The sequence below is a fragment of the Canis lupus genome, chromosome 35 (assembly GCF_003254725.2).
Source record: "Canis lupus dingo isolate Sandy chromosome 35, ASM325472v2, whole genome shotgun sequence".
In the NCBI taxonomy this organism is placed as follows: domain Eukaryota; kingdom Metazoa; phylum Chordata; class Mammalia; order Carnivora; family Canidae; genus Canis; species Canis lupus.
Window position 1 is genome coordinate 25,979,633 of NC_064277.1, and position 21,465 is coordinate 26,001,097.

Genomic DNA, 21,465 nt, shown 5'->3' on the forward strand with positions numbered 1-21,465 from the left:
GAAGTGTCCTAGATCACTGCACTCCCTTAACTGATTAACTAAATCCCTTTAAAAATCCTTGACCGGGCAGGAACCTTGGAGTTGGCTGTTGGACAAGACTCATTCTTTCTCCCCAGGAGCCCCGCCTCCTGAATAAAGCTCATATTTCTTTCCAATCAAAACTCTTTCCTTGAGTACTGGCCTTTCCTGTGACCAGCTGCTGAACTTGGGTTTCCACAACGATGCCCCTGAGCTTTCCAGTGCTTTCAATCTCTGTCTCCCTGCAATGCCTATGCTAAAAAATGTTTTTGTTCATGCTTTGTTTTGTTCTGTTTTATTTATTTATTTTTTGTAGTTTTATGGTTTTATTAACACAAATATGACACGCACATAAGCTGTCTATTCATTTTCTTCGCTGCGCAGCCTGGCATTGGGATTGGTGACTCTGATGGCCAGCTGGGCTGCTCTTTCCACAATGGCTTTGCAGTTCTTGGAGGATACATTGTGAGCAATCTCTGCACAATAAGATTTGTTGCACATCAGCAGCACTTCAAGCTCCTTGACATTGTGGACTAGGAACTTCCGGAAGCCACTGGGCAGCATGTGCTTTGTTTTCTTGTTGCTCCCGTAACCAATGTTGGGCATCAAGATTTGGCCCTTGAATCTTCTGCATACCCTATTGTCAATACCTCTGGGTTTCCGCCAGTTGCGCTTAATTTTGGCATATCGGTCTGACTGGTGCCGGATGAACTTCTTGGTCCTCTTTTTAACGATCTTGGGCTTCACCAGAGGTCTGAGGGCAGTCATGATGCCCAGCAACCGATGGCTGCCACCTCCGCAGGTGGCGCCGAGGAAGAGCTTGTTCTGTTTTAATATCAGGTATGTATTGATGAAAGTCGGCCCTGTTTCTTAAATAATTTTGCGGCTTAAGTGGCACCTCACGCACCTCTTTCAATCATATTTAACTTCCATATAAAGAAAATACAAAATCCCATGAAACCATGTTTGGATGATATATCTTTTTGTTGTAAGGGACAGTCCCCTTCTGTATCCTGTTACTCGAGTCCTGCGACTTAGAGATAGCGATAATTAACACATCTCACATTAATAAGGGTAGCTGTGCCTGGCCGAATAGTGCCTGCCGTTCCCACATTCATGGGCTTCCTGGAACCTCAGAATGTCACTACATCAAGTCCAGATGAGGCCATGGGGGTGGGTCCTCATCCAAAAGTATTGGTGTCCTTGTAGGAGGAGGGAAATTTGAACAGACACACCAGGGGAGACTGCGAGTGACTACGGAGGCAGGGTTTGGAGCAGTGCAGTTGCACACCCGGGAAGGCCAGGGAGGGGCCCCCGCTCTTCCAGGACTCATCTCCAGTCCAACTCTCCCCTCCACCCCGGCCCGCATTCCCGGCTGCCCGGCCGGTGCCTTATCCCGCGGACTGAGTCTTGCCTAAGAGGTGAGTCTCACCAGCGCGCTCTGTATCAGCTTAGGATCGTTCTCATGGACTTGAATCACAGTATACGAGATTATTAAAAGCCACTCCCAGGAAATCTCCTTGAAGTCCACACATACCTTTGTAACCCCACTGCGTAGTAATGCAACTCTTTTCTCTGGAGGGTTTTCCCGAACAGCAGATTCACACGGAGCCCACCTGGACCCTTCAACTTGAATCCCGGAGGCCCCGCAGGTCCTAGTGGTCACCAGTGAGGTGGATCCCACAGCTCACTCGCCGGAAGGGGGTGTAGCTCAGCGGTAGAGCATGTGCTTAACATACATGAGGCCCTAGGTTCGATCCTCAGCACTTCCATGGGCCTCTTTAGGGGTTGGTTTTACCTCGGTTCCCTGGGGGTTCTGCGCAACCACCCCATAAGGGGACCTCCAGAAAAAACAATGTTGTCTTTCCTCTGTGGCATATTCGTGCCAGGTATGTGGGGGGAGGATACAAAGAGTATCTACTAGAAAAAGGAGGTGAAGGTTTTTTCTCTATTGACTCAAGAGGAAATAACACAAGAAAAAGAAATCTAAACCTAAATCTACCCGAGAGCCTCTTATTTTTTGCTTTTATTTTTGCTATTGCTTTTTCTTTCCCTTTCACAGTGGATAATTTAATGATAATCCTTTGCAATTCCAAAGACCTTGGCTCCTCCAACTCCGCAGTGATAATACTTGACGTACCAGTGTTGTTTTTCATTCATTGCACTACCGTGTAGTGCAGAGGTAGGTCGGTGTAAAAGTGACACCGCCAGAAGGCCCCATGGAGGTGCTGGGGATCGAACCCAGGGCCTCATGCATGCTAAGCATGCGCTCTACCACTGAGCTACACCCCCTTCCCACGAGTGAGTTGCAAGATCCACCACACTGGTGACCACTAGGACACTGCGGGAATTCAAGTTGAACAGTCGAGGTGGGCTCCGTGCAAATTTGCTGTTTGGAAAACCCTCCAGAGAAGAGACCTTGCATTCCCAACTGCAGAAGCTCTCAACACTGTGTCAAACACTTGGAGGACTGACTGGTTGTGGCCCACTCCCTGAGTGGCTATTCCTACCCGCCACCAAGGAGAGTCTCAGGACGCAGTAGTCTCTTGGTTCCTCTATTTTCTTCCCCTCTATCTGCAGCTCTCTCAGAAGTATGTCAAAGGTGGTGTGGGGCTTGCAAGACCCAGCCTTGCATGGCATCAAGTACTATTAGAAAAAAGGAAGGAAGGGAGGAAGAAGGGAGGGAAGGAAGGAAGGAAGAAAGAAAGGGAGGGAAGAAAAGAAAAACCTGCGTTGTTAGAGGCGCTCGGGAAATTGAGGTCTAGGTGGGGAGACAAGACTGAGCTGTAACTGCTTCACAATATTAGTGTGAAATGAAGAGCAAAGACTGTGTCAGTCACTACTTTCCTAAATCTCTGCACCCAACACCTTTGCCTAGAGATGTGGGGTCCCTATTGCAGGGTGGTGCTTCCTGGTTCTGAGAGCCCTGCACAGAATGGGGACCCTGCAGACAGAGTGAGAGCCCCAAGGACAGGAGACAGGAAAGTGCACCAGGAAACACCTCCCATGGACATAGCACCTGTTTTAGAGGTCATGTTTCCGAGGGGAGTTGAAGGAAGTGAAAGAAACAAATTCCTTCTTTATAAGCACAACACACTAAAAATCAGTCCCCCACCCCACCCCCAGACATAATGAAGTTGTTCAAACCAGCATACCATTGTAAAGAAAACTTCCTCTTCTCCCTCATCCTTTCTCGTCAGTATGGACTCAGGTATTCTTATTTTGGCCATCAGGCTATATTCCTTTTTTTAACTTTTGTTCAAGTGGACTCCGCACCCAGCCCCAAGCAGGGCTCGAGCTCACTACCCTGATCAAGGGTCGGATGCTCAACCAACAGAGCCATCCAGGCACCACTGTCCTTCGCTCATTTTAATGCCCAAGCAAGCTTCCAAGGTTTGTTTAGTAGCTCCTGTGTCCTTGGAAGTCTATCATCATCTTCTGAGCACTTTCTTACATCCTGGCTGGGAGATATGGTCCAGACTGTTGTGATGTCCCTGCCCCAGCCCTCGGGTGACAGCAGATTCTTCCAGTAGGCAACATTGGTTCCTGCTAGTGTGGATCTGCATTAAGAAATTAAGTTAAGAGACTAGCTCTCCTCACTGTCACCAGGGAGTCACTGAGTCTATGCTCTTTCAGCAGACAGAGCTAGGACAGAACTAGGACAGGGCTCTTCCCTGCTGCTTCTCTGAAAGTTCTGTGTGGCTGGGTGGAGCAGCATAAATAAATCCTGGGAAGGATGCCTTCACGCAGCAGGGAAGGAGAATGCAATCCAGGAAGTTCAGAAACAAGGGAGTTGTGTATATAAAGAGTCTTTTTGTTAGCAGTTTCAGGTCCTCAGGACTCCAAGGTAGGTAGGTGGCCACAAGTAAAATGATTCTGAAGGTAAAACAAATCAAACCTGTTAAAGCATAGAGGGGTATAGCTCAGTGGTAGAATGCATGCTGAGCATGTATGAGGCCCTAGGTTCAATCCCTGGCTTCTCCACTTCTTGGATTCCTCCTGTTCCTTGTTAAGTGGTGATATATATATTTTTTAAGTAGTGATATTTTGATCTTTGAGTGAAAAAACTCCAGGTTTCTATCTGCAATTCTCCATGGTGTTAGGAGGATGATGCTTTCTTTGTGAAAGTCTCAGACATGATGGAATACAAGGTGATAATTAATGCTACTTTACTCAAAGTCCACCCTTTTATTTTCTATCCATCCTGAGCAAGCATTGCTGCGTTCTCTAAAGTTTTAACACTGCACAAAAACCAAGTTGTGAGGAAAAGCAGATTTCCGAGAGCAGGAAACTCTCTGACCTGAAAGGGCATCTCCTAAGGCAGTTAAACCATACCCACCTCATCTTTCATGCTCCCCAAACTAGCATCAGGAACCAAGTCAAGAGTGTTTTTTCTGGATAAGAGGAAAAGTTTAAAAATAAAGGCCTAGAAAATCTGAAAAAAATCAACCTACTTTAGTACTTTCAGGGAGGACAGTTTCTCCTCTGGAACGAAGAACACAGGCTTGCCCAGTAATGAGAGTCAGCACCAGTTGGCCACATAATTGGATGGGCCCTGGTCACCGACCCCTGCAGCTGGCCCTGATGACAGGTCAGGTGACAGGTTGAGGAGAGCCCATCCCAGATGAAGGAGCAGGTGCCCTCTGTTTCCTTGTCATCTCCGGAAAGATGAGAGATGTTCAAAGATGCCAGATGTGAGCTGAGAAGGCAGAAGATGCTTCTTTACTACGAAGGCCCGCAGCACTGCCCTGCCCTGTTGGGATTCCAATATTGAAAAAGTGGCCAGAGTGTGGGAAAACTTACCCCTCCCACTGGTCCGGAACTCGGACTCTGGTTTAGTCCAGAGCACCACCTCTTGGAAGGGCTGCAAGAGATGTGCAGCAGGGGTTCTGGGCACTGAGGGAGGCATCAAAGAACACAGACACACCTTCTCCCCGGACTCAGGGCAATTCTACCTCCCCCTGCAAGAAGTTTTAAATCCACAGTCCCCATAACAATAACTTTGATGAATCTATATGAATTTGATCATTCAACTGAGTTTATAAAGTAAGATAGTTTTTATGCCTGAACTAAACCAGGAGAAAATCTTGTACAGGGAGACCTGAGTGCAAAGCAAGAGATCTGAGTGAAAGACAACAGCTATTCTTGATCACAAAAGAGGTGATTGGTTTGGTCTGTGTTAATTCGGCATTTGTTGCAAATAATGTGCCATTTTCAAGAAACCAAACTACATAAATCAAGAGGCACTGTGAAGGTTTTACTTTAAGAGTTTAGGAACCTGGCATCTCTTCTGCCCCATAACTGTGGGTGCCCTTGGCAAGTCATGCAAAATCACCAAGTGTTCTGTAAATTAATTTACACCAACTCCAGGGGGCGTGCTCCACCCAAAGTAAACATTCCTTCCTCGCAAGTAATTCTGTGCCTCTAGGTTTCACACAGCATCTCATCCATGGAAGACACCCCTTCTACTCCTCCTGAGACCTGAGGCCCACTAGGTCTCCATCCCTCACACATGGTGATTCAGCCAAACATGTTCTAAGACTACATTCTTATTTTTCCTCCAAGTATCTTCACTCCTTAATTTAATTCTGTGCATGTTATAAATATGTAGTTATTTATAAGAGAGAAATGTTTTTGTGCCACACTACGATCTGTAATGATCTGTAAACGGGGTGGGTTTTTCCATGTGTTATGAGTGATTAAAGGAAATCCTAAAGAAAATTCAAAGTGACTTATAAATTTGTATCTATTGCAAAGTCCCAAGAAGATAATTTCCTTACAGTGATGACTCTTAAACTTTAGTAAGATCAGGTTCTTGAAATCTACAGTATAAATGACTTGTATGAAAGACTTTTTTCTTCTAACGGAGACGTCAATTGGTCAGTTGCCACTCACAACTTCTTCCTGGAGCGTTGTTCCTCAGAGCCTCACATCTTTCTAATATTCCATCCCTTGGCTCTCTCCCCTGTTCCTGTCATTTCTCATGTCATTTTCTCCACCTTCATGGCAGGAGTAATTCTCTGGCTCAGGCTTCTCCACCTCAGATTCTTGAATATACACACATATAATCTTGGAAGTGCCATCAAAATCAACATCCTCCTCAATTTTGTAATATAGTCCCCTTTCTGGTAGAGAGCTTGGTATCAAAACTTGGCAATCCAAATGGGACTAGCATACCTCCATCAACTGTGCTAACTCATCCATTCTGGTTGTGACTTCATTTAAAAATTTAAAACTAAAAATCTAAAGTATTTCTAAAAGATTTTATTTATTTATTTATTTATTTATTTGAGAGAGAGAGAGAGTGCGCAAGTGCATGCATGAGGGTGGGGGAGGAACAGAGGAAGAGGGAGAGACACTCTCTCAAGCAGACTCCGTGCTGAGCACAGAGCCTGGACTGCGGCTCAATCATACGACCCTAGACCATGGCCTGAGCCAAACCCAACTGAATGAGCCATCCAGGCCCCCTAAAAATCTAAAGTTTGATGGAAAACTCTAGAAAAGTTGAGGGGCAAGAAATTCCGATATGTTACTCAGCAACATTCATTTTTAATTTTTAATTCATTTTTACCTTGAGATTTTGTATGTGTGTGTGCATTTAGGGTGAGGGTCAGTCAAAAGACACTATGAGATGTGCATTTAGGGTGAGGGTCAGTCAAAAGACACTATGAGAAGGCCCATAAAAGAAGAATCTCTATATTGTGTGTGCATGGCCAATGTGATGTGATGTTGTTATGAGAAACTATTTGACCTTAGGCCATCTTGATTTCTCTGGTGACATGAGGAAAATTATTAAACATCACTGGTCATTTTAACAATTAACTGAGCCTTCAGATTTTCCTTACCACCAAACAATCTTGCAGATGACATGCCATCGCTGGTAGAGTTCATTCTTAAATGAAGGCTAAGTTCACCACTGAGATTAGCATACTAAAAACTGAAAGCAGATGAAAGCTAAGATCATAAAAATTCAGATATGAAAACCCAATCTCATAACAACTTCTTTCTTGGTATTCCTTGATATGGAATCTATTTTATTTTATTTTATTTTATTTTATTATTTTATTTTATTTTGCCATATATTCATTCACCATTTCTAGGTCCACATCTTGGATACAACCTTTTGCTAATGTCTTGGCAATCACAGTTTTTAATAAAGTACCATTTTGTAAAAGCCTGGATAACTAATGTTATTATGTAAAATATTTAATATCTGCTCCTTAATTTAATCTTCTTTCCAAAGAACTCCTTTTTTTCATTTTTAAAATTTAAAGTCAATTTGCCGACATATAGTATAACATCCAGTGCTCATCACATCACATGCCCTCCTTAATTTGCCCATCACCCAGTGACCCCATCCTCCATCCCCTCCCCTCCAGCAACCCTCTGTTTGCTTCCCAGAGTTAAGAGTCTCTCATGGTTTGTCTCCCTCTCTAATTTTGCCCACTCAGTTCCCCTCTTTTCCCTTCTAGTCCCTTTCACTATTTCTTATATTCCCTGTATGAGTGAAACCATATGAAAATTGTCTTTCTCCGATTGACTTGCTTCACTCAGCATCACACCCTCCACTTCCATCCACATTCATGTAAATGGGTATTTTTCCTTTCTGATGACTGATATTCCATTGTATGTATATATATACATACCACATCTTTTTTATCCATTCATCTGTCGAAGGACATCGTGGCTCCTTCCACAGTTTGGCTATTGTGGACATTGCTGCTATAAACATTGGGGTTCAGTGTCCCATCATTTCACTACATCTGTATCTTTTGGGGAAAATACCCAGTAGTGCAATTGCTGGGTCATGGGATAGCTCTATTTTTAACTTCTTGAGGACCCCCCACGCTGTTTTCCAGAGTGCCTGCAACAGCTTGCATACCCACCAACAGTGTAAGAGGGTTCCCCTTTCTCCACATCCTCTCCCACATTTGTTGTTTCCTGTCTTGTTAATTTTAGCCACTCTCACTGGTGTAAGGTGGTATCTCATTGTGGTTTTGATTTATATTTCTCTGATAACAAGTGATGTGGAGCATTTTTTTCATGTCCTAATGGGCCATATGTAGGTCTTCTTTGGCGAAATGTCTGTTCATGTCTTCTGCCTACTTCCTGATGGGATTGTTTGTTTCTTGGGTGTTGCGTTTGACAAATTCTTTATAGATCTTGGATACTAGCCCTTTATCTGAGATGTCATTTGCAAATATCTTCTCCTATTCTGTAGGTTGTCTTTTACTTTTGTTGACTGTTTCCTTTGCTATACAGAAACTTTTTATCTTGAGGAAGTCCCAAAAATTCATTTTTGCTTTTGTTCACCTTGCCTTCATAGATGTGTCTTGCAAAAAATTGCTAAGGCCAAGGTCAAAAAAGTTGCTGCCTGTGTTCCCCTCTAGGATTTTGATGGATTACTGTCTTACATTTAGACCTTTCATCCATTTTGAGTTTATCTTTGTGTATGGTGTAAGAAAATGGCCCAGTTTTATTCTTCTGCATGTGGCTGTCCAATTTTCCCAACACCATTTGTTGAAGAGACTGTCTTCATTCCATCAGATATTCTTTCTTGCTTTGTCGAATATTAGTTGACCATAGAGTTGAGGCCCCATTTCTGGGTTCTCTACTCTGTTCCATTGATCTATGTATCTGTTTTTGTGGCAGTACCATACTGTCTTGATGATCATAGCTTTGTAATACAGCCTGAAGTCAGGCAATGTGATGCCCCCAACTTTGGTTTTCTTTTTAAATATTCCTCTGGCTATTTGGGGTATTTTCGAAGAACTCCTTTTGTTTTGAATGTATTTCATATTTTGGCGTTAATGTATCTTAAGTTTTAATGGCTTGTGGCTTGATTAGCCAATGTATTTATGCAAATATCCCAGCATGCATTAGCACTTCACCATCAGTGAAAACTGCAAAACCAAAGTTAATCTATGAAAGCTCACATTTCCACCTAAAAATCCGTAGGACCAATTTTGGTCTTCATTTTTCTTCAATCATGTCTATCCTCACCATACTGAGATACTATCACTTTTTTGGAACAAATAAAAGTCAAAATGAATCTAGTTTAGTCTTCAATAAATTAGGTTTAAAAATAAATGACATAATTTTAAAATTCTAATTTAGCTACTAATGTCAAACTGTAAATTTTAAAAACAGACTTAGTAGAAAGCATTTAAACATAAAAAGATACAAAAAGATATACTTGTAACTTCTCAGGTCTTCATATGCTTTGAGGCTAGTTGACAAATTAACCCTAAAATATGACATAGCATAACATGGTCCCACTACCCTGATGAGTGAAGGGAAGGAAGTCAATATGTAGCACCCAAAATATGACAGTTTGACCTAAAAATTACTTTGAACAGAAGGCAGTTAAGAAGTAGCGAACACAAGAAAGGCTTTCTCTTTACTTTTGCCTTTCTGCCTAGGGTCAGGACATAAATTCCCATTTTACAGGGGATGGTTACCAGCCCAGGGAGGCACCAGACAAATCTGCAAACAAACCTTCCTCTATTACTTTTCTCCCTTGTATTTACCTTCCCAGTTTGCTACCCTTAGGCCCTAAACTGCTTCCCTCTGTCCTGGCATTTCTCTACAAATCTACTGTTCTTTGCAGCAGATGCTGAGAAGTTCTTAGCTGTTGCTTTTGGTTTCTGTGCATTTAGGTTAATCTCATGTGATATGCACTGCACTTGTTACTAAACTCTGGTTTTCTCTTGTTAATCTACCTCTTCATTAAAGAGTCCCAGCTGGAAACCTAAGACGGGGAGAGGTAAAAGTTTGGCTCTCTGTACCAGCCTCTTGCTCTCACTGTGTATTCTCTTCACTGAGCAGCTGTACAGCCCCCACTAGACCCATGCACTGTTAGATTAGTCAGGTCTTCTGGTCATGCACTTGGGGGTCAAAGCTAGTCAAAGATTCTATGAATTCTTAAGTCTTTATTGCTATGTCTACACTCACTTCATGGAGACCAGTAGCAAATAATAGGAGTCAACAGGGAAAGGTATTTTTCTCAATTTCTTGGACTATAAGAGAGTGGGGTACAGTGGTAGAGAGCATGAAATGCAGTGCTGGGTTCAATATCTAGCACCACCATTCCTGCCCTTCCCCTTCAATCTCTTAAACCATGCTCAGACAAACTTTTCTCACTTTCCTTTCTTTGTATTTAAATTGATACAGTTTTTCCTGTTCATATCAAAGTTAGATTCATACCCTTCATGGGTTGCCTTTGCTCCTGATCCATTTCAACTCCATGAGCCTCATCATTACTGATGATGCCTGTCTTCCCAAGGAACATGTGATTGATTGAAGGAAACAAAAAAGAAAGATCTGACTCATGCAGGATATGCTGAACCAGAGACCACAGACATGGCAGATTTATATCAAGCTTGAGAACTCTATTCCATTGGCAATATACAGAGGTGCATGAAAGAAAAAGAACAAGAAGAGAAAGAACAAATAAGAGATTCTAGTTATTGCTGAAAGGGCATTATTTTTTCAAAGGTGCCTGAGTCAGTGCCATAGCTGCAGACCAAGGAGAAGCAAACCTGCCCAGTGACTCTCCCTCCCCCATCTTCTCCACCCATCTACTTCCAACTGCAAATCATCCTGTACAGACACCAGAAGGAGTGAACAATGGATCATGAGTCTTCCTAAGCACATAAACTAGGGTACTCCACAGAAAAAACCTAATCACTCTTTCCATCAACTCAGTGCTTCCAAGGTTGAGAAAAGTGGAGATGAAAGTCAGGGGTTAGTGAATTCACATTCTGGTGTAACCAAAATAGGTCTCCCATCCTTACTAGATGTAGGAAAGATTCGTAATTTGGTCATTTAGAAGAGGCTTGAACCAGATCTATTTTGCTGTATAAAACCACACTGCTGAGCCCATACATGACCTCCATCACTGTCACCAAGGCCACTTTGTTCATAAGCTCATTGGAGAAGAGCAGTGATGACTAAAGAGAAGCTTACAGACGTCAATAAAATGGATTATCTTGTCTACCTACCTATTAAGATTCCCCTCTGAGGAGGTTACTCTTTGGGGAGCATTCACATGGGAAACAAATATCCTTAGACTCTGCACATGAAGAAATCTATCCATCCACCTCCTTCTCAGACTTCTTTGTTACCACTTTACCAATAATTTTCCTTTCAAACCTCTAATTATCCAGCCAAACTGTTAGCTATTTCTCATTAGTTAGTGTAGACCTCTACCTTAAATCTGTCCTTGCAAGCAAAATAGTCAGGTGCCTTGCTTGAAGCAATGCCCACAGGGAAGATTTGCCTTTACCACTGGCCTTCAGGTACTTTGGAAGCTGATCATTTTTGTGTGATGCCAGCATATGATGCAGAACCACCTATAAACCAAGCCTGGCCTTTTTTTTCTTTTTTGGTTATAGGAAATGCCCTATGAGAATCCTCTTACACTGTGGGTGGGAATGCAAACTGATGCAGCCACTCTGGAAAACAGTACGGAGTTTCCTCAAAAAGTTAAAAATAGAACTACCCTACCACTCAGCAATTGTACTACTGGGTATTTACCCAAAAGATACAAAAATACTGATTTAAAAGGGTATGTGCACCCTGATATTTATTGCAGCATATCAGCAATATCCAAACTGTGGAAAGAGCACAAATGTCTATGAATGGATAAAGAAGATGTGGTATTTAGAGACAATGGACTATTCCTCAGCCATCAAAAAGAATGAAATTTTGCCACTTGCAATGATATAGATGGAGCTACAAGTGTATCATGCTAAGTGAAATAAGTCAGTCAGAGAAAGACAAATACCATATGATTTCAGTCATATATGGAATTTAAGAAACAAAACAGATGAACATATAGGAAGGGAAAAAAGAGAGAAAGGCAAACTATGAGACTCTTAATGATGGAGAACAAACTCAGTGTTGATGGAGGGAGGTGGGTGGGGGATGGGCTAGATGGGGGATAAATATTAAGGAGGGCTGGATGTAATATGAGCACTGGGTGTAATATGTAAGTGATGGATCACTGAATTCTACTCCTGAAACCAATATTGCACTATAGGTAAACTAGAATTTAAATAAAAATTTGAAGAAGAAAAAAAGAAATGCCCTATGAGGCTGTAGATGTAGCCTGAAAGAGCAGAAGAAATGTACTAAGTGTAAGGACCAAGGCAATAGAAGCTGTTTTCTCATGTAAATTATTCCTGCATGTAGACCTGCTCAGATATTCTAGTTCTACTTGATGATGAACTGATGTTGTGCATGCCCAGTTTCACAGCAGCATGGATTAGAGAAGACCTCTGTCATGACTGTAAGCCCTATTCTCGTGGTAAATTAGTCATTCGTGCTCAAGCATTCAAGCTCTCCTGAACCCAAGAGCAAGCCAGAAACTATATATATTTTTTAAAGAGGATAATAATTTGCAAAGGATGCTGTAGTTTTGCCACTAAATCCCAAAGGTTTGTCATGTGATTCACTTGTAGAAGAGTGCTAAAATTCCAAATGCCATCTCTTGCAAGACACTTGGAGTACTTTGGTGTGTCATAGAGGAGAGGAGTCAATGTAGGCTTCATACAGCCTGGACCTTTTGCACAACTTTCTTTTTCCTGGGCTTCACACAAAATAAGTAGCTTTCCTAGATAGAAGAGATTGGTAGTTGCCAAAGGCAGGGGTGGGAGGCAAAATGGGTAAAAGGAGTGATTTCCATTCATAAAATAAAGAAGTCATGGAGATGTAAGGTACAGTATGGTGACTACAGTTAATAACACCGTGTTACATATTTGAAAATTGCTAAGAGATTACATCCTGAAAGTTCTTATCACAAGGAAAAAAAATTTTGTAACTGCATGATGACACATGTTAACTAGACCTACTGTGGTGATCATTTTGCAATACATACAAATATTGAATCGTTATGTTGTATACCTGAAAGTAATATAATGATATATGTCAATTATATCTCAATTTAAAAAAAAACGTGGTAGCTTTCCAAGCTACTTGGTAAGTCAGTCAGAATATTAGGTCCAAATGACTCTGTTCTGCCTCCAAAATTTAAAGAGACCCACTGGACATTTTATTTCTTTTCTAGTGGTAGAAGCCAGAGGCAGCAACTTGCTCATCACCTCTGAACGGCTATCTCAACATACTCCATAGAAATTTTACTGAGATGACGGGCTCCTGAACTTCTGTAGGGCTCATTTCTCCCTCTGTGGCTCACATGTATTGTACCAATGAGTCTAAAGCACCTGCTACTTTTAGACCACGGGGTCAAAAGCAGGTCCAATAAGTCTGTGATTATCAATATAATGGGCCAATGCCATACCCTGAAAAATGGAGAAGTGATCAATGTCCCATGACTAGATTATTTTTTTAAAAGATTTTATTTATTTATTCATGAGAGAGACAGAGAGAGAGAGGCAGAGACAGGAGCAGGCTCCATGCAGGGAGCTCAATGTGGGACTGGATCCCAGGACTCCAAGATCACGCCCTGAGTAGAAGGCAGGCGCCAAACTGCTGAGCCACCCAGGGATCCCTCCATGACTAGATTATTAAAGGCTGGGAATATTAAATGATCCTATGGTGAGAGCAGAAGTATCTTGCTGGCCCTGCCAACCAACGACAAACCATGCTTGATGGCTGTATTAGTTTGCCAGGGCCACCATAATAAAACACCATAGGTTCAATGGCTTAAACAACAGAAATTTATTTTCTCACAGTTCTGGAGGCTCAAAGTTCCAGATCAAGATGTCAGCAAGTTTGGTTTCTTCTGAGGTCTCTCTCCCTGAAGCAACCTTCTTGTGTCTTCACATGTCTCTCCTCAGTTTCCATGTTTTCTGTGTCCTTATCTCTTCTTTTTCTAAGGACGCAGCCCATAATAAGTCATGCTGGGTTATGGCCCAGCCATATGACTTCATTTTACCTTAATTATCTCTTGAGGGGCCCTATTTGTAAATACAGTCGCAGTCTGAGTGGAACTGTCAACCACAGGAGTGGGACTTCAACACATAATTTTGGAGAGGCAGAATTCAGCCCCAAATGGTCAGTTTCTATCATCGTGAAGAATGAATAATTTTCTACAGCAAGAGCCACACGTCAAGTACCAGTGGCCATGATTATCTGTTCCAGTAAGGAAATAATTTCATTGTAATTGAAATCATCACTTCCTTAAATTCACAATAGTATGCTGCTGCCTTAGGCACAGGCCAAATAGGCCAGCTGAATGGAGAAGTCGTAAGAATCACCACCCTGGACATCTTTCATGACCTTGTTCATGGCATTTATGTTTAGAATTCTTCCAGAACTGCAATAGCTTTTGTGTCTATTATTTTGGCCTGTACAGAGAACTCTGATAGCTTCTGGCTGGCCTTTCTTCACTTGGTATCTCATACATCAGGAATCCAATCTAGATCTCCTTGAATGAAGAGGATACTGGCCCCACCTGAGAAAGGTATTTAGTACACAGCTAAAAATGTATATGGCAAATATTTTTTTTCTAGCCTTCCCAGAAGAAACTCCACTTGTTAAGACAATCGTGTGCTGGAGATAGAATGTTTGGAGATTATTGAACACGACTCTGAACTGACACCAAATATTGGAACACAAAATGCCACCGTGGTCTATCGGTCAGAGGGTGACTGGGAGAGATCTTGTGATCAGTAGAATCAGGTCTGTTTTACTGCAGGCCTATCTCGATCTCTGATTTCACCCCATAGTTATTTCCCAAGATCCAGGATGCCCAGTTGCAAGAGACAGCTCCTCCAGTATCGCATCATCACAACCGGATTCAAGGAATCATTTTAATTGTAGTGTCTATGACTGTCACTCTTGGCCAGAAGAGAATAGCCACTGCAGGCACTTCTTGGGAAGGAGGCTGTTGGTCTCCTCACTAACACATTTCTCAAGGACTCAATGACTCAATGAAGAAGGTCCTCTAGAACAGGAGTTTTGGCAAACCTTTTCTGTAAATGGCCAAAGGTAAATATTTTAGAATTTGCAGGTCACATGGCAAAATCAAGGATATACTTACATAACAAGAGAGGAAAAAATTTCCACCTTAAAAAAATTAGAGTATATTAATAGTTGAGTAAATTATTCTTATTGCTAATAATTGGAAGAATGGAATTCTCTTTGGGGATAATATTTTGCTTAATTGGGTTTCAAAGTTAGTGTTCCTTATCAAAATTTCTCAGCATTTTTGGAGATAACGAAAGACGGAAGAACGAAAAGAAGAGAAAAATGAGGGAGCTCGAGAAGTATTTCCTTTGGTCTCCTTCACCCTCTGAGCGGTGCCTGGGTCTACTCACAGGCTGCGGAGGAGCAGAGGGGCTTCCGGGGTTCACCCCACCACCGCCCTCCTCCTCCTCCTCCCCCTCCCCCCCGCCCCTGCCCCCACCCCACCCCCACGCCGGGATTGGACCCACCCGCGCACACGCGGAGGACGGTGGACGCCGAGTTCCTGGGCGGCAAACGTACTGGACAGACGGACAGTCCCACCTGAGGCATCTGGAACCACCCGGAGCGGAGGTGGAAGACGAGCCGAGTGTTGAGCGGGAAAGAGCCAAGAAAAGGCCTTTTCCCAGCGGCCGAGATAGCTCAGTTGGGAGAGCGTTAGACTGAAGATCTAAAGGTCCCTGGTTCGATCCCGGGTTTCGGCAGCCGCGAGCGTTTTGTCCCGTCCGCGCAGGACCGTCGCCGAGGACTTCCGTGGGTACCACCAACCAGGTGCACACAGATACCCGCGCGGGTCAAGGGGTGGGGTTTTGTCGCTTGCACAGGCGGTGGGAACAGGGCAGCGGTGGGACCTCCCGGTGCAGAGACTCGCGGGACCCTGACGCGGTTGTGCATCTGCTACCGTCTGGGCGACTAAGGGCGAGACAACCGGTGGGAGGCGGAGAGGAGCGGAGGGGGCAGCCACAGCCCGTCCCCGTCCCCGTCCCCGCGCCTGCCGGTGCCGACCCGAAACAGCCGGGCCAGGTGCACCGAGCATGTGCGGCCCAAGCGAGCACCAGATACTAGTTCAAAAATTCGAAAAAATAAAGATTACCATTTAGTGACACGTTAAGTTTATGAAATTCAAAACTCAGAGTGTATAATGTGAAGTTTTATTTGCGCACAGTCCATCATCAGTCCTGTAAGGTCCTGCGCGGACGGGACCCGCCACAACCCCGGCGACGGGACAAAACGCTGGCGGCTGCCGAAACCCGGGATCGAACCAGGGACCTTTAGATCTTCAGTCTAACGCTCTCCCAACTGAGCTATCTCGGCCGCTGGGAAAAGGCCTTTTCTTGGCTCTTTCCCCCTCAACACTCGGCTCGTCTTCCACCTCCGCTCCGGGTGGTTCCAGATGCCTCAGGTGGGACTGTCCGTCTGTCCAGTACGTTTGCCGCCCAGGAACTCGGCGTCCACCGTCCTCCGCGTGTGCGCGGGTGGGTCCAATCCCGGCGTGGGGTGGGGTGGGGGCAGGGGCGGGGGGGAGGGGGAGGAGGAGGAGGAGGGCGGTGGTGGGGTGAACCCCGGAAGCCCCTCTGCTCCTCCGCAGCCTGTGCGTAGACCCAGGCACCGCTCAGAGGGTGAAGGAGACCAAAGGAAACACTTCTCGAGCTCCCTCATTTTTCTCTTCTTTTCGTTCTTGCGTCTTTCGTTATCTCCAAAAATGCTGAGAAATGGAACCCAAGGACCGTACACATTTGCTAAAGGAACACAGTGTGAACAGTGCCAGACTAGACACTCACCACAATGGTTCCAACTCACGGGAAAGCAACTGTCACAAAAATCAGAAAGTGTAAATTGGGACACAGCCGCCACCAGAACCTCACAGAAGAGGACGGGGGGGGGGGGGGGGAGGCGCCAAGCCGTTCCGTCCTGTCAGCATCACCTGGTAGAAGACGGCCTGCAATCCGCGGCGGGGCTCCCCTCCCCCCTGCCCCCGCCCCCGCCCCCCACCAACGCCCTCCTCTGCCCCCGCCCCCCAGCCCGGAGCCGCCTGCCCCGCGCCGGGCCCTCGGGTTCCCGCGGGTGTGCGGTTCCCTCTCCATAGGGCCTGGTTCCCGGGGCCGCTCTGCAGACTCTGGTCCTGGAAACCCCCTCCCCGAGCGCAGGCGGCGGCGGCTCGGGCCTCGGGATGCAGCGGGGACCCCGCGGGACGGCACGGAGGCCGGGGAGCGCGGGGCCCGGTCCGCAGGACCTCGCCGCCCACCGCGGGGCTGGGGCGCCTGTAGTCACCTAGTCAAGGTGCAAACGGGGCGAAAAGGGAAGAGGCCCTGCTGCAGCGGCGCGCGGCTTGTCCCTTCACCAAACCGGCCTTGAGAACCAGCAATTCTCCTGCGGCGTCCCGCCCGCGTCGGTGCTCGGGGATGTCTGCGCAAAGCCCCCGCCCTCCGCCTCCGCCTGCAGGTTCCCGCGAGGCGCGTCCAGGCTCCAAGGGCGAGAACACCCGCCAACCGGGGCGTGGGCCGCGCTCGTTGCGACCCGGGGACTCTGAGCCGCTCAAAAACCGAGAGGATGAAAGCCCGAGAAAAGGTGGGGTCTGCTCAGAAACGGCCGCAGGGCAAGATCCATCTCCGAAGGGAGAATTCCGAGACCTCTCGTGTGGGCTCCGTGGCTTAGTTGGTTAAAGCGCCTGTCTAGTAAACAGGAGATCCTGGGTTCGAATCCCAGCGGGGCCTGAGGGGTATTTTCTGTTTGCAGGTTTGCTCGCCCCTCGCGGAAGCGTTTTGCTCTTATCTTGTAGTTTTTATTTCCACCATAGGCCTCCCCTCCGCATGCTCCCTGGCCCTTACTACGCACCCCACGACTTCAGACGTAACAGCATCCCAAGACGTTGGAAACAAAGGGGAACTGGTTTGATCACAGCCACACAAGTCAAGACAGTATTCAGGAAGCAAAGAGCAATGAGGTGATATTAGCAAGCAACCCTGTTTTCTCAATGTGTCTTTTTATAGATACAGACCACAAGTTCCCTTGCGATATCTCAGGGATCAAGTCCCAATTTGATTTCATATAGTCATGAACGGACTAATTGAAGTTCCAGAGGGAACTCTGTAGGCATGAATTTTAATAGGATACCCACAGGTGCTCTTGAGGTTATAATTCACCTATATGTGTGTGGGAGCCTGGGGGTGGCCTCGGAGATTGGTATATCTAATCCAAGAACTTTGTGAAAGCATACTATGAATGGTGATGGACTGTTGACCAGCCGGGCTGCATAAGGTACAGGTCCAGTGAAAATGAAAATGCAAGATCCTGTACTCAAAACAGGAGGAGAAGCCTGCAGTCCACCCCCGGCTTGGCCCTGCCCTTGCCTTCTCCACCTGCTGTATTCCAGCCATCACACCTGCCCCTGCCTTGCCAGGTGTAAAATCAGCGCTGATATCAGCTGTGCTCTAACAGAAATCCAGAATCTTTACGGCTGTGCGTGTAAGGCCTTGCCTTAATTCCTTTGAAATAAAAATCTGAAGTATAATATGCGATCACTCTTGGGGTCACGTGTAAGCAGTGGTTTGTGGCTTTCTCCCCAACATCGATTCTTCCTCTTGACTGTCCTGTCATCCAGTAAACAAACAAACAAATAATATTTTAAAAAATTTAAAAAGTAGAGAGAAAGTACCATTCAAAGTAACAATAAAATATAAGGCTTTTTCCTTTCTTCGTTGGTCTTTCTCAACCTATTATGTATTTTTCATTTGCTTATTTAATATCATTCTAATTAAGTAGAATTAACATCGTAAATTATCAGCATGAATTTTATTGTTCACCTTTATTTCACACACCAAAATCCAAGGAGCATTACGATCGCTGTGTGAAGAAAGAGATGCAGGGAAAGCCAAACATGCACATTGTGCTCATTTCCTTTGTTCACATACTACGCTCCACTATCCCATTGAACCTCGGTTACAAAACATAAATTCAAAGGTGTAATTATTATGGAGTTTGAAGGTGGCAAATAGAATCTCCTGTCCTCAGTTCACCAAAGCACCCACCCTGCCAAAACCTGGGGTTGAACTAGGGATCTTCAGATTTTCAGTCTAAGTCTCTCCCAGCTGAGCTATTAATGCTACCCAGGAGCAAAGTTTCCCAGTATTTATTTTTCCAAATTTGGATTGTTCTCAACTTCTGTTTTAGGAGATTCAGATTAAAGGTTGCTGTTTAATCATCCAGTACATTTTCTTACTCAGAAATTTGGGGAACCTATTGCCTCTCTCTTATATGGCTTGGATCCAATTCCTGGCAGCAAGGGAAGATAGGTGAGAAGGAGGGCAGAAGAGAGGTAATTGGGCTCCAACGGAAAGACTTTCCACTCTTCCTCATCTTGTGACTTAACCCAGACCTGTCTCAAAAAATTAAGGAAACTAAAGAAAAAATGTGTGGGGTCCCTTACGTAGAAAATTTTTGTGACCCTGGGTCAGACAAATATCTTGTAGATAAGACAACAGAAGCATTTGATAAATGCAACCTCATCAAAAAATTTTAAATCCTGTTCTGTGCAAAATATGTTTAAGAGAACAGAAAGGCAAGTGTCACAGACCATGAGACAACCTCTGCAAACCATATATTTGATAAAGAATTTACATCCAGAATATATAAAGGGCTCTAAATAATCAACAATAAGAAAATCTGATTTAAAAATAGCAAAATATTTAAGCAGATACTTTGCCAAAGCAGCAATAAGGATGACAAGTAAGCAAAAGAAGCTCAACATCAGTGATTAAGGAAATATTAATTAAGGCCATAATGACACACCATTGCAGTTATAAGAGTTGCTAGAATCTAAAAATGTTAGCCATACCACATGTTGGCTAGAATGCAGAAGAAATGAAACTCTCATACACTGTTAGCAGTAGTAGAAAAGTACTATTTTGAAACACTTTGGCAGTTTCTTAAAAAATTGAAGCTATACCAACCCCATGATCCAACCACTCAAATCCTAAGTATGTATCCAAAAGAAAAAATAAAACAATTGTGTCCATACAAATTCTTGTGTACAAATTTTTGTATCAGTTTTATTTGTAATAGCCAATAACTGGAAACAATCCAAGTGCTTAGCTTAAATGGGTGAATGGATAAACAAATTGTGGTATATCCATACCATGGAATACTACTCAGCATAAAATGGAGTAAACTATTGATACGTTAAACATGGGTGAAACTCAAAATAATTATGATGAGTGAAAGAAGTGAAATCAAAAAAGTAAATATATGATCCCATTTGCATAAAACTTTGGAAAATTCAAACTCATCTATAGTGACAGGAATTACATCAATGGTTGCTTGGGAAAGGAGAGGCAGGGAGAAGTAGGGAGTGGAACTCAAACGTTTTCTTCCTCTCCCTCTCTCTGTCTCTGTCTCTCTCTCTCTTTCTTTCCCCTTTTCTCCCTCCCTCTCTCCCTAACTCTCCCTCCCTTCTACCCTGCCTCCTTTTTTTCTCTTTTCTAAACTTTCGAACCAGCTGTAGGGTGAAGACCACTTCTGAAGATATGGAATTGAGGAACCCAACATGATTGGAAATGAGCAATAATGATTTTCATTTTGCATATAGGCTGTCAAAGTGCTTCCTTGGTTTTCTAGAGCAAGATATCCTGGTCTTGAAGTTGGCCGGTGAGAAAGGCAAGTGGTCTAGAAAGTGAGGAAGAGAGTGATTACAGACCAAAGACACTTGAAGAGGTGGGTGCAGACAAGACAGCCAATGGAAATCAGGTAGAGTGATCTGTGGAGGAGAAAGACGTGGTAGAGAAAAAGAATGAAGGGAAACTCCTAACTCAAGACTTTCCAAAGTGGTTCTCAAAAATAAAACAAAACAAAACACAGGCATTAGGGCAGTAAGAAGATCTTAGAGAAGACTGTCCCTGGCTGGGAAGAACCTAGGAGCAGGAATGGCTTAAATCTGGACTTAGAATTTACTATTCTGGAAAACAATCCAATTTAGAAACGTAGAATTAATTCAGTTAACAGAATAAATTTTCTGACACACACACACACACACACACACACACACACACACAAATGGCCTTGCCAAAGAATACAGAAGATACCACATTTCCTAATATATCACAAAACAAGCAGTTGTTGTCTGGGGGGTGTAGCTCAGTGGTAGAGCGCATGCTTTGCATGCATGAGGCCCTGGGTTCAATGCCCAGCACCTCCAGAGGCATTTCTTTCTGTTTTGCTCCACATTGGTACATTCTTTCAGGGATGCCGAGTCCACTTTTCTGTTTTTTTGTTTTTGTTTTTCTGCTCACATGGAAAGTAAAAATGACTGGTGAAACATCAGAAGAAAGAAAGGAGGAGGAAAGACTTATTCAACATCCCCAAATGCAACCAACTTTGTCACCTGGACCATCGTTTTGCAATAGGACTTAAAAAAGGAAGATCCAAGTGAGAGGAAGAGAAAGAGGGAGAGAGAAGGGATGAGTGGAGGAGAGAAGGAGAGGGAGAGACCCCTGTGCAACTTCTTTAGCCAGAATAGCTAAT

At 44.2% G+C, this 21,465-nt stretch overlaps 1 protein-coding gene and 5 non-coding genes across 6 annotated transcripts; 3 read left to right on the forward strand and 3 right to left on the reverse strand.

Annotated features, from left to right (window-relative positions):
- Positions 1-338: 338 nt before the first annotated feature.
- On the reverse strand, positions 339-836 carry LOC112674452 (60S ribosomal protein L32-like). Its single transcript, XM_035710658.2, has one exon. The coding sequence runs from the start codon at positions 784-786 to the stop codon at positions 379-381; it is 408 nt and encodes a 135-aa protein (XP_035566551.1). The 5' UTR covers positions 787-836; the 3' UTR covers positions 339-378.
- A 1,402-nt stretch (positions 837-2,238) lies between these two features.
- TRNAA-AGC (transfer RNA alanine (anticodon AGC)) lies at positions 2,239-2,310 on the reverse strand. The gene has a single exon. It is a non-coding gene; the product is annotated as a tRNA-Ala (tRNA).
- A 13,270-nt stretch (positions 2,311-15,580) lies between these two features.
- On the forward strand, positions 15,581-15,653 carry TRNAF-GAA (transfer RNA phenylalanine (anticodon GAA)). Its single transcript has one exon. It is a non-coding gene; the product is annotated as a tRNA-Phe (tRNA).
- Positions 15,654-16,190: 537 nt separating this feature from the next.
- Positions 16,191-16,263, reverse strand: TRNAF-GAA (transfer RNA phenylalanine (anticodon GAA)). Its single transcript has one exon. It is a non-coding gene; the product is annotated as a tRNA-Phe (tRNA).
- A 1,326-nt stretch (positions 16,264-17,589) lies between these two features.
- Positions 17,590-17,663, forward strand: TRNAT-AGU (transfer RNA threonine (anticodon AGU)). The gene has a single exon. It is a non-coding gene; the product is annotated as a tRNA-Thr (tRNA).
- Positions 17,664-21,067: 3,404 nt separating this feature from the next.
- TRNAA-UGC (transfer RNA alanine (anticodon UGC)) lies at positions 21,068-21,139 on the forward strand. The gene has a single exon. It is a non-coding gene; the product is annotated as a tRNA-Ala (tRNA).
- Positions 21,140-21,465: the final 326 nt, after the last annotated feature.

What these genes read in the sequence shown, in the direction of transcription:
- LOC112674452 (XM_035710658.2), bottom strand. Translation starts at nt 786, where the DNA reads ATGACTGCCCTCAGACCTCTGGTGAAGCCCAAGATCGTTAAAAAGAGG.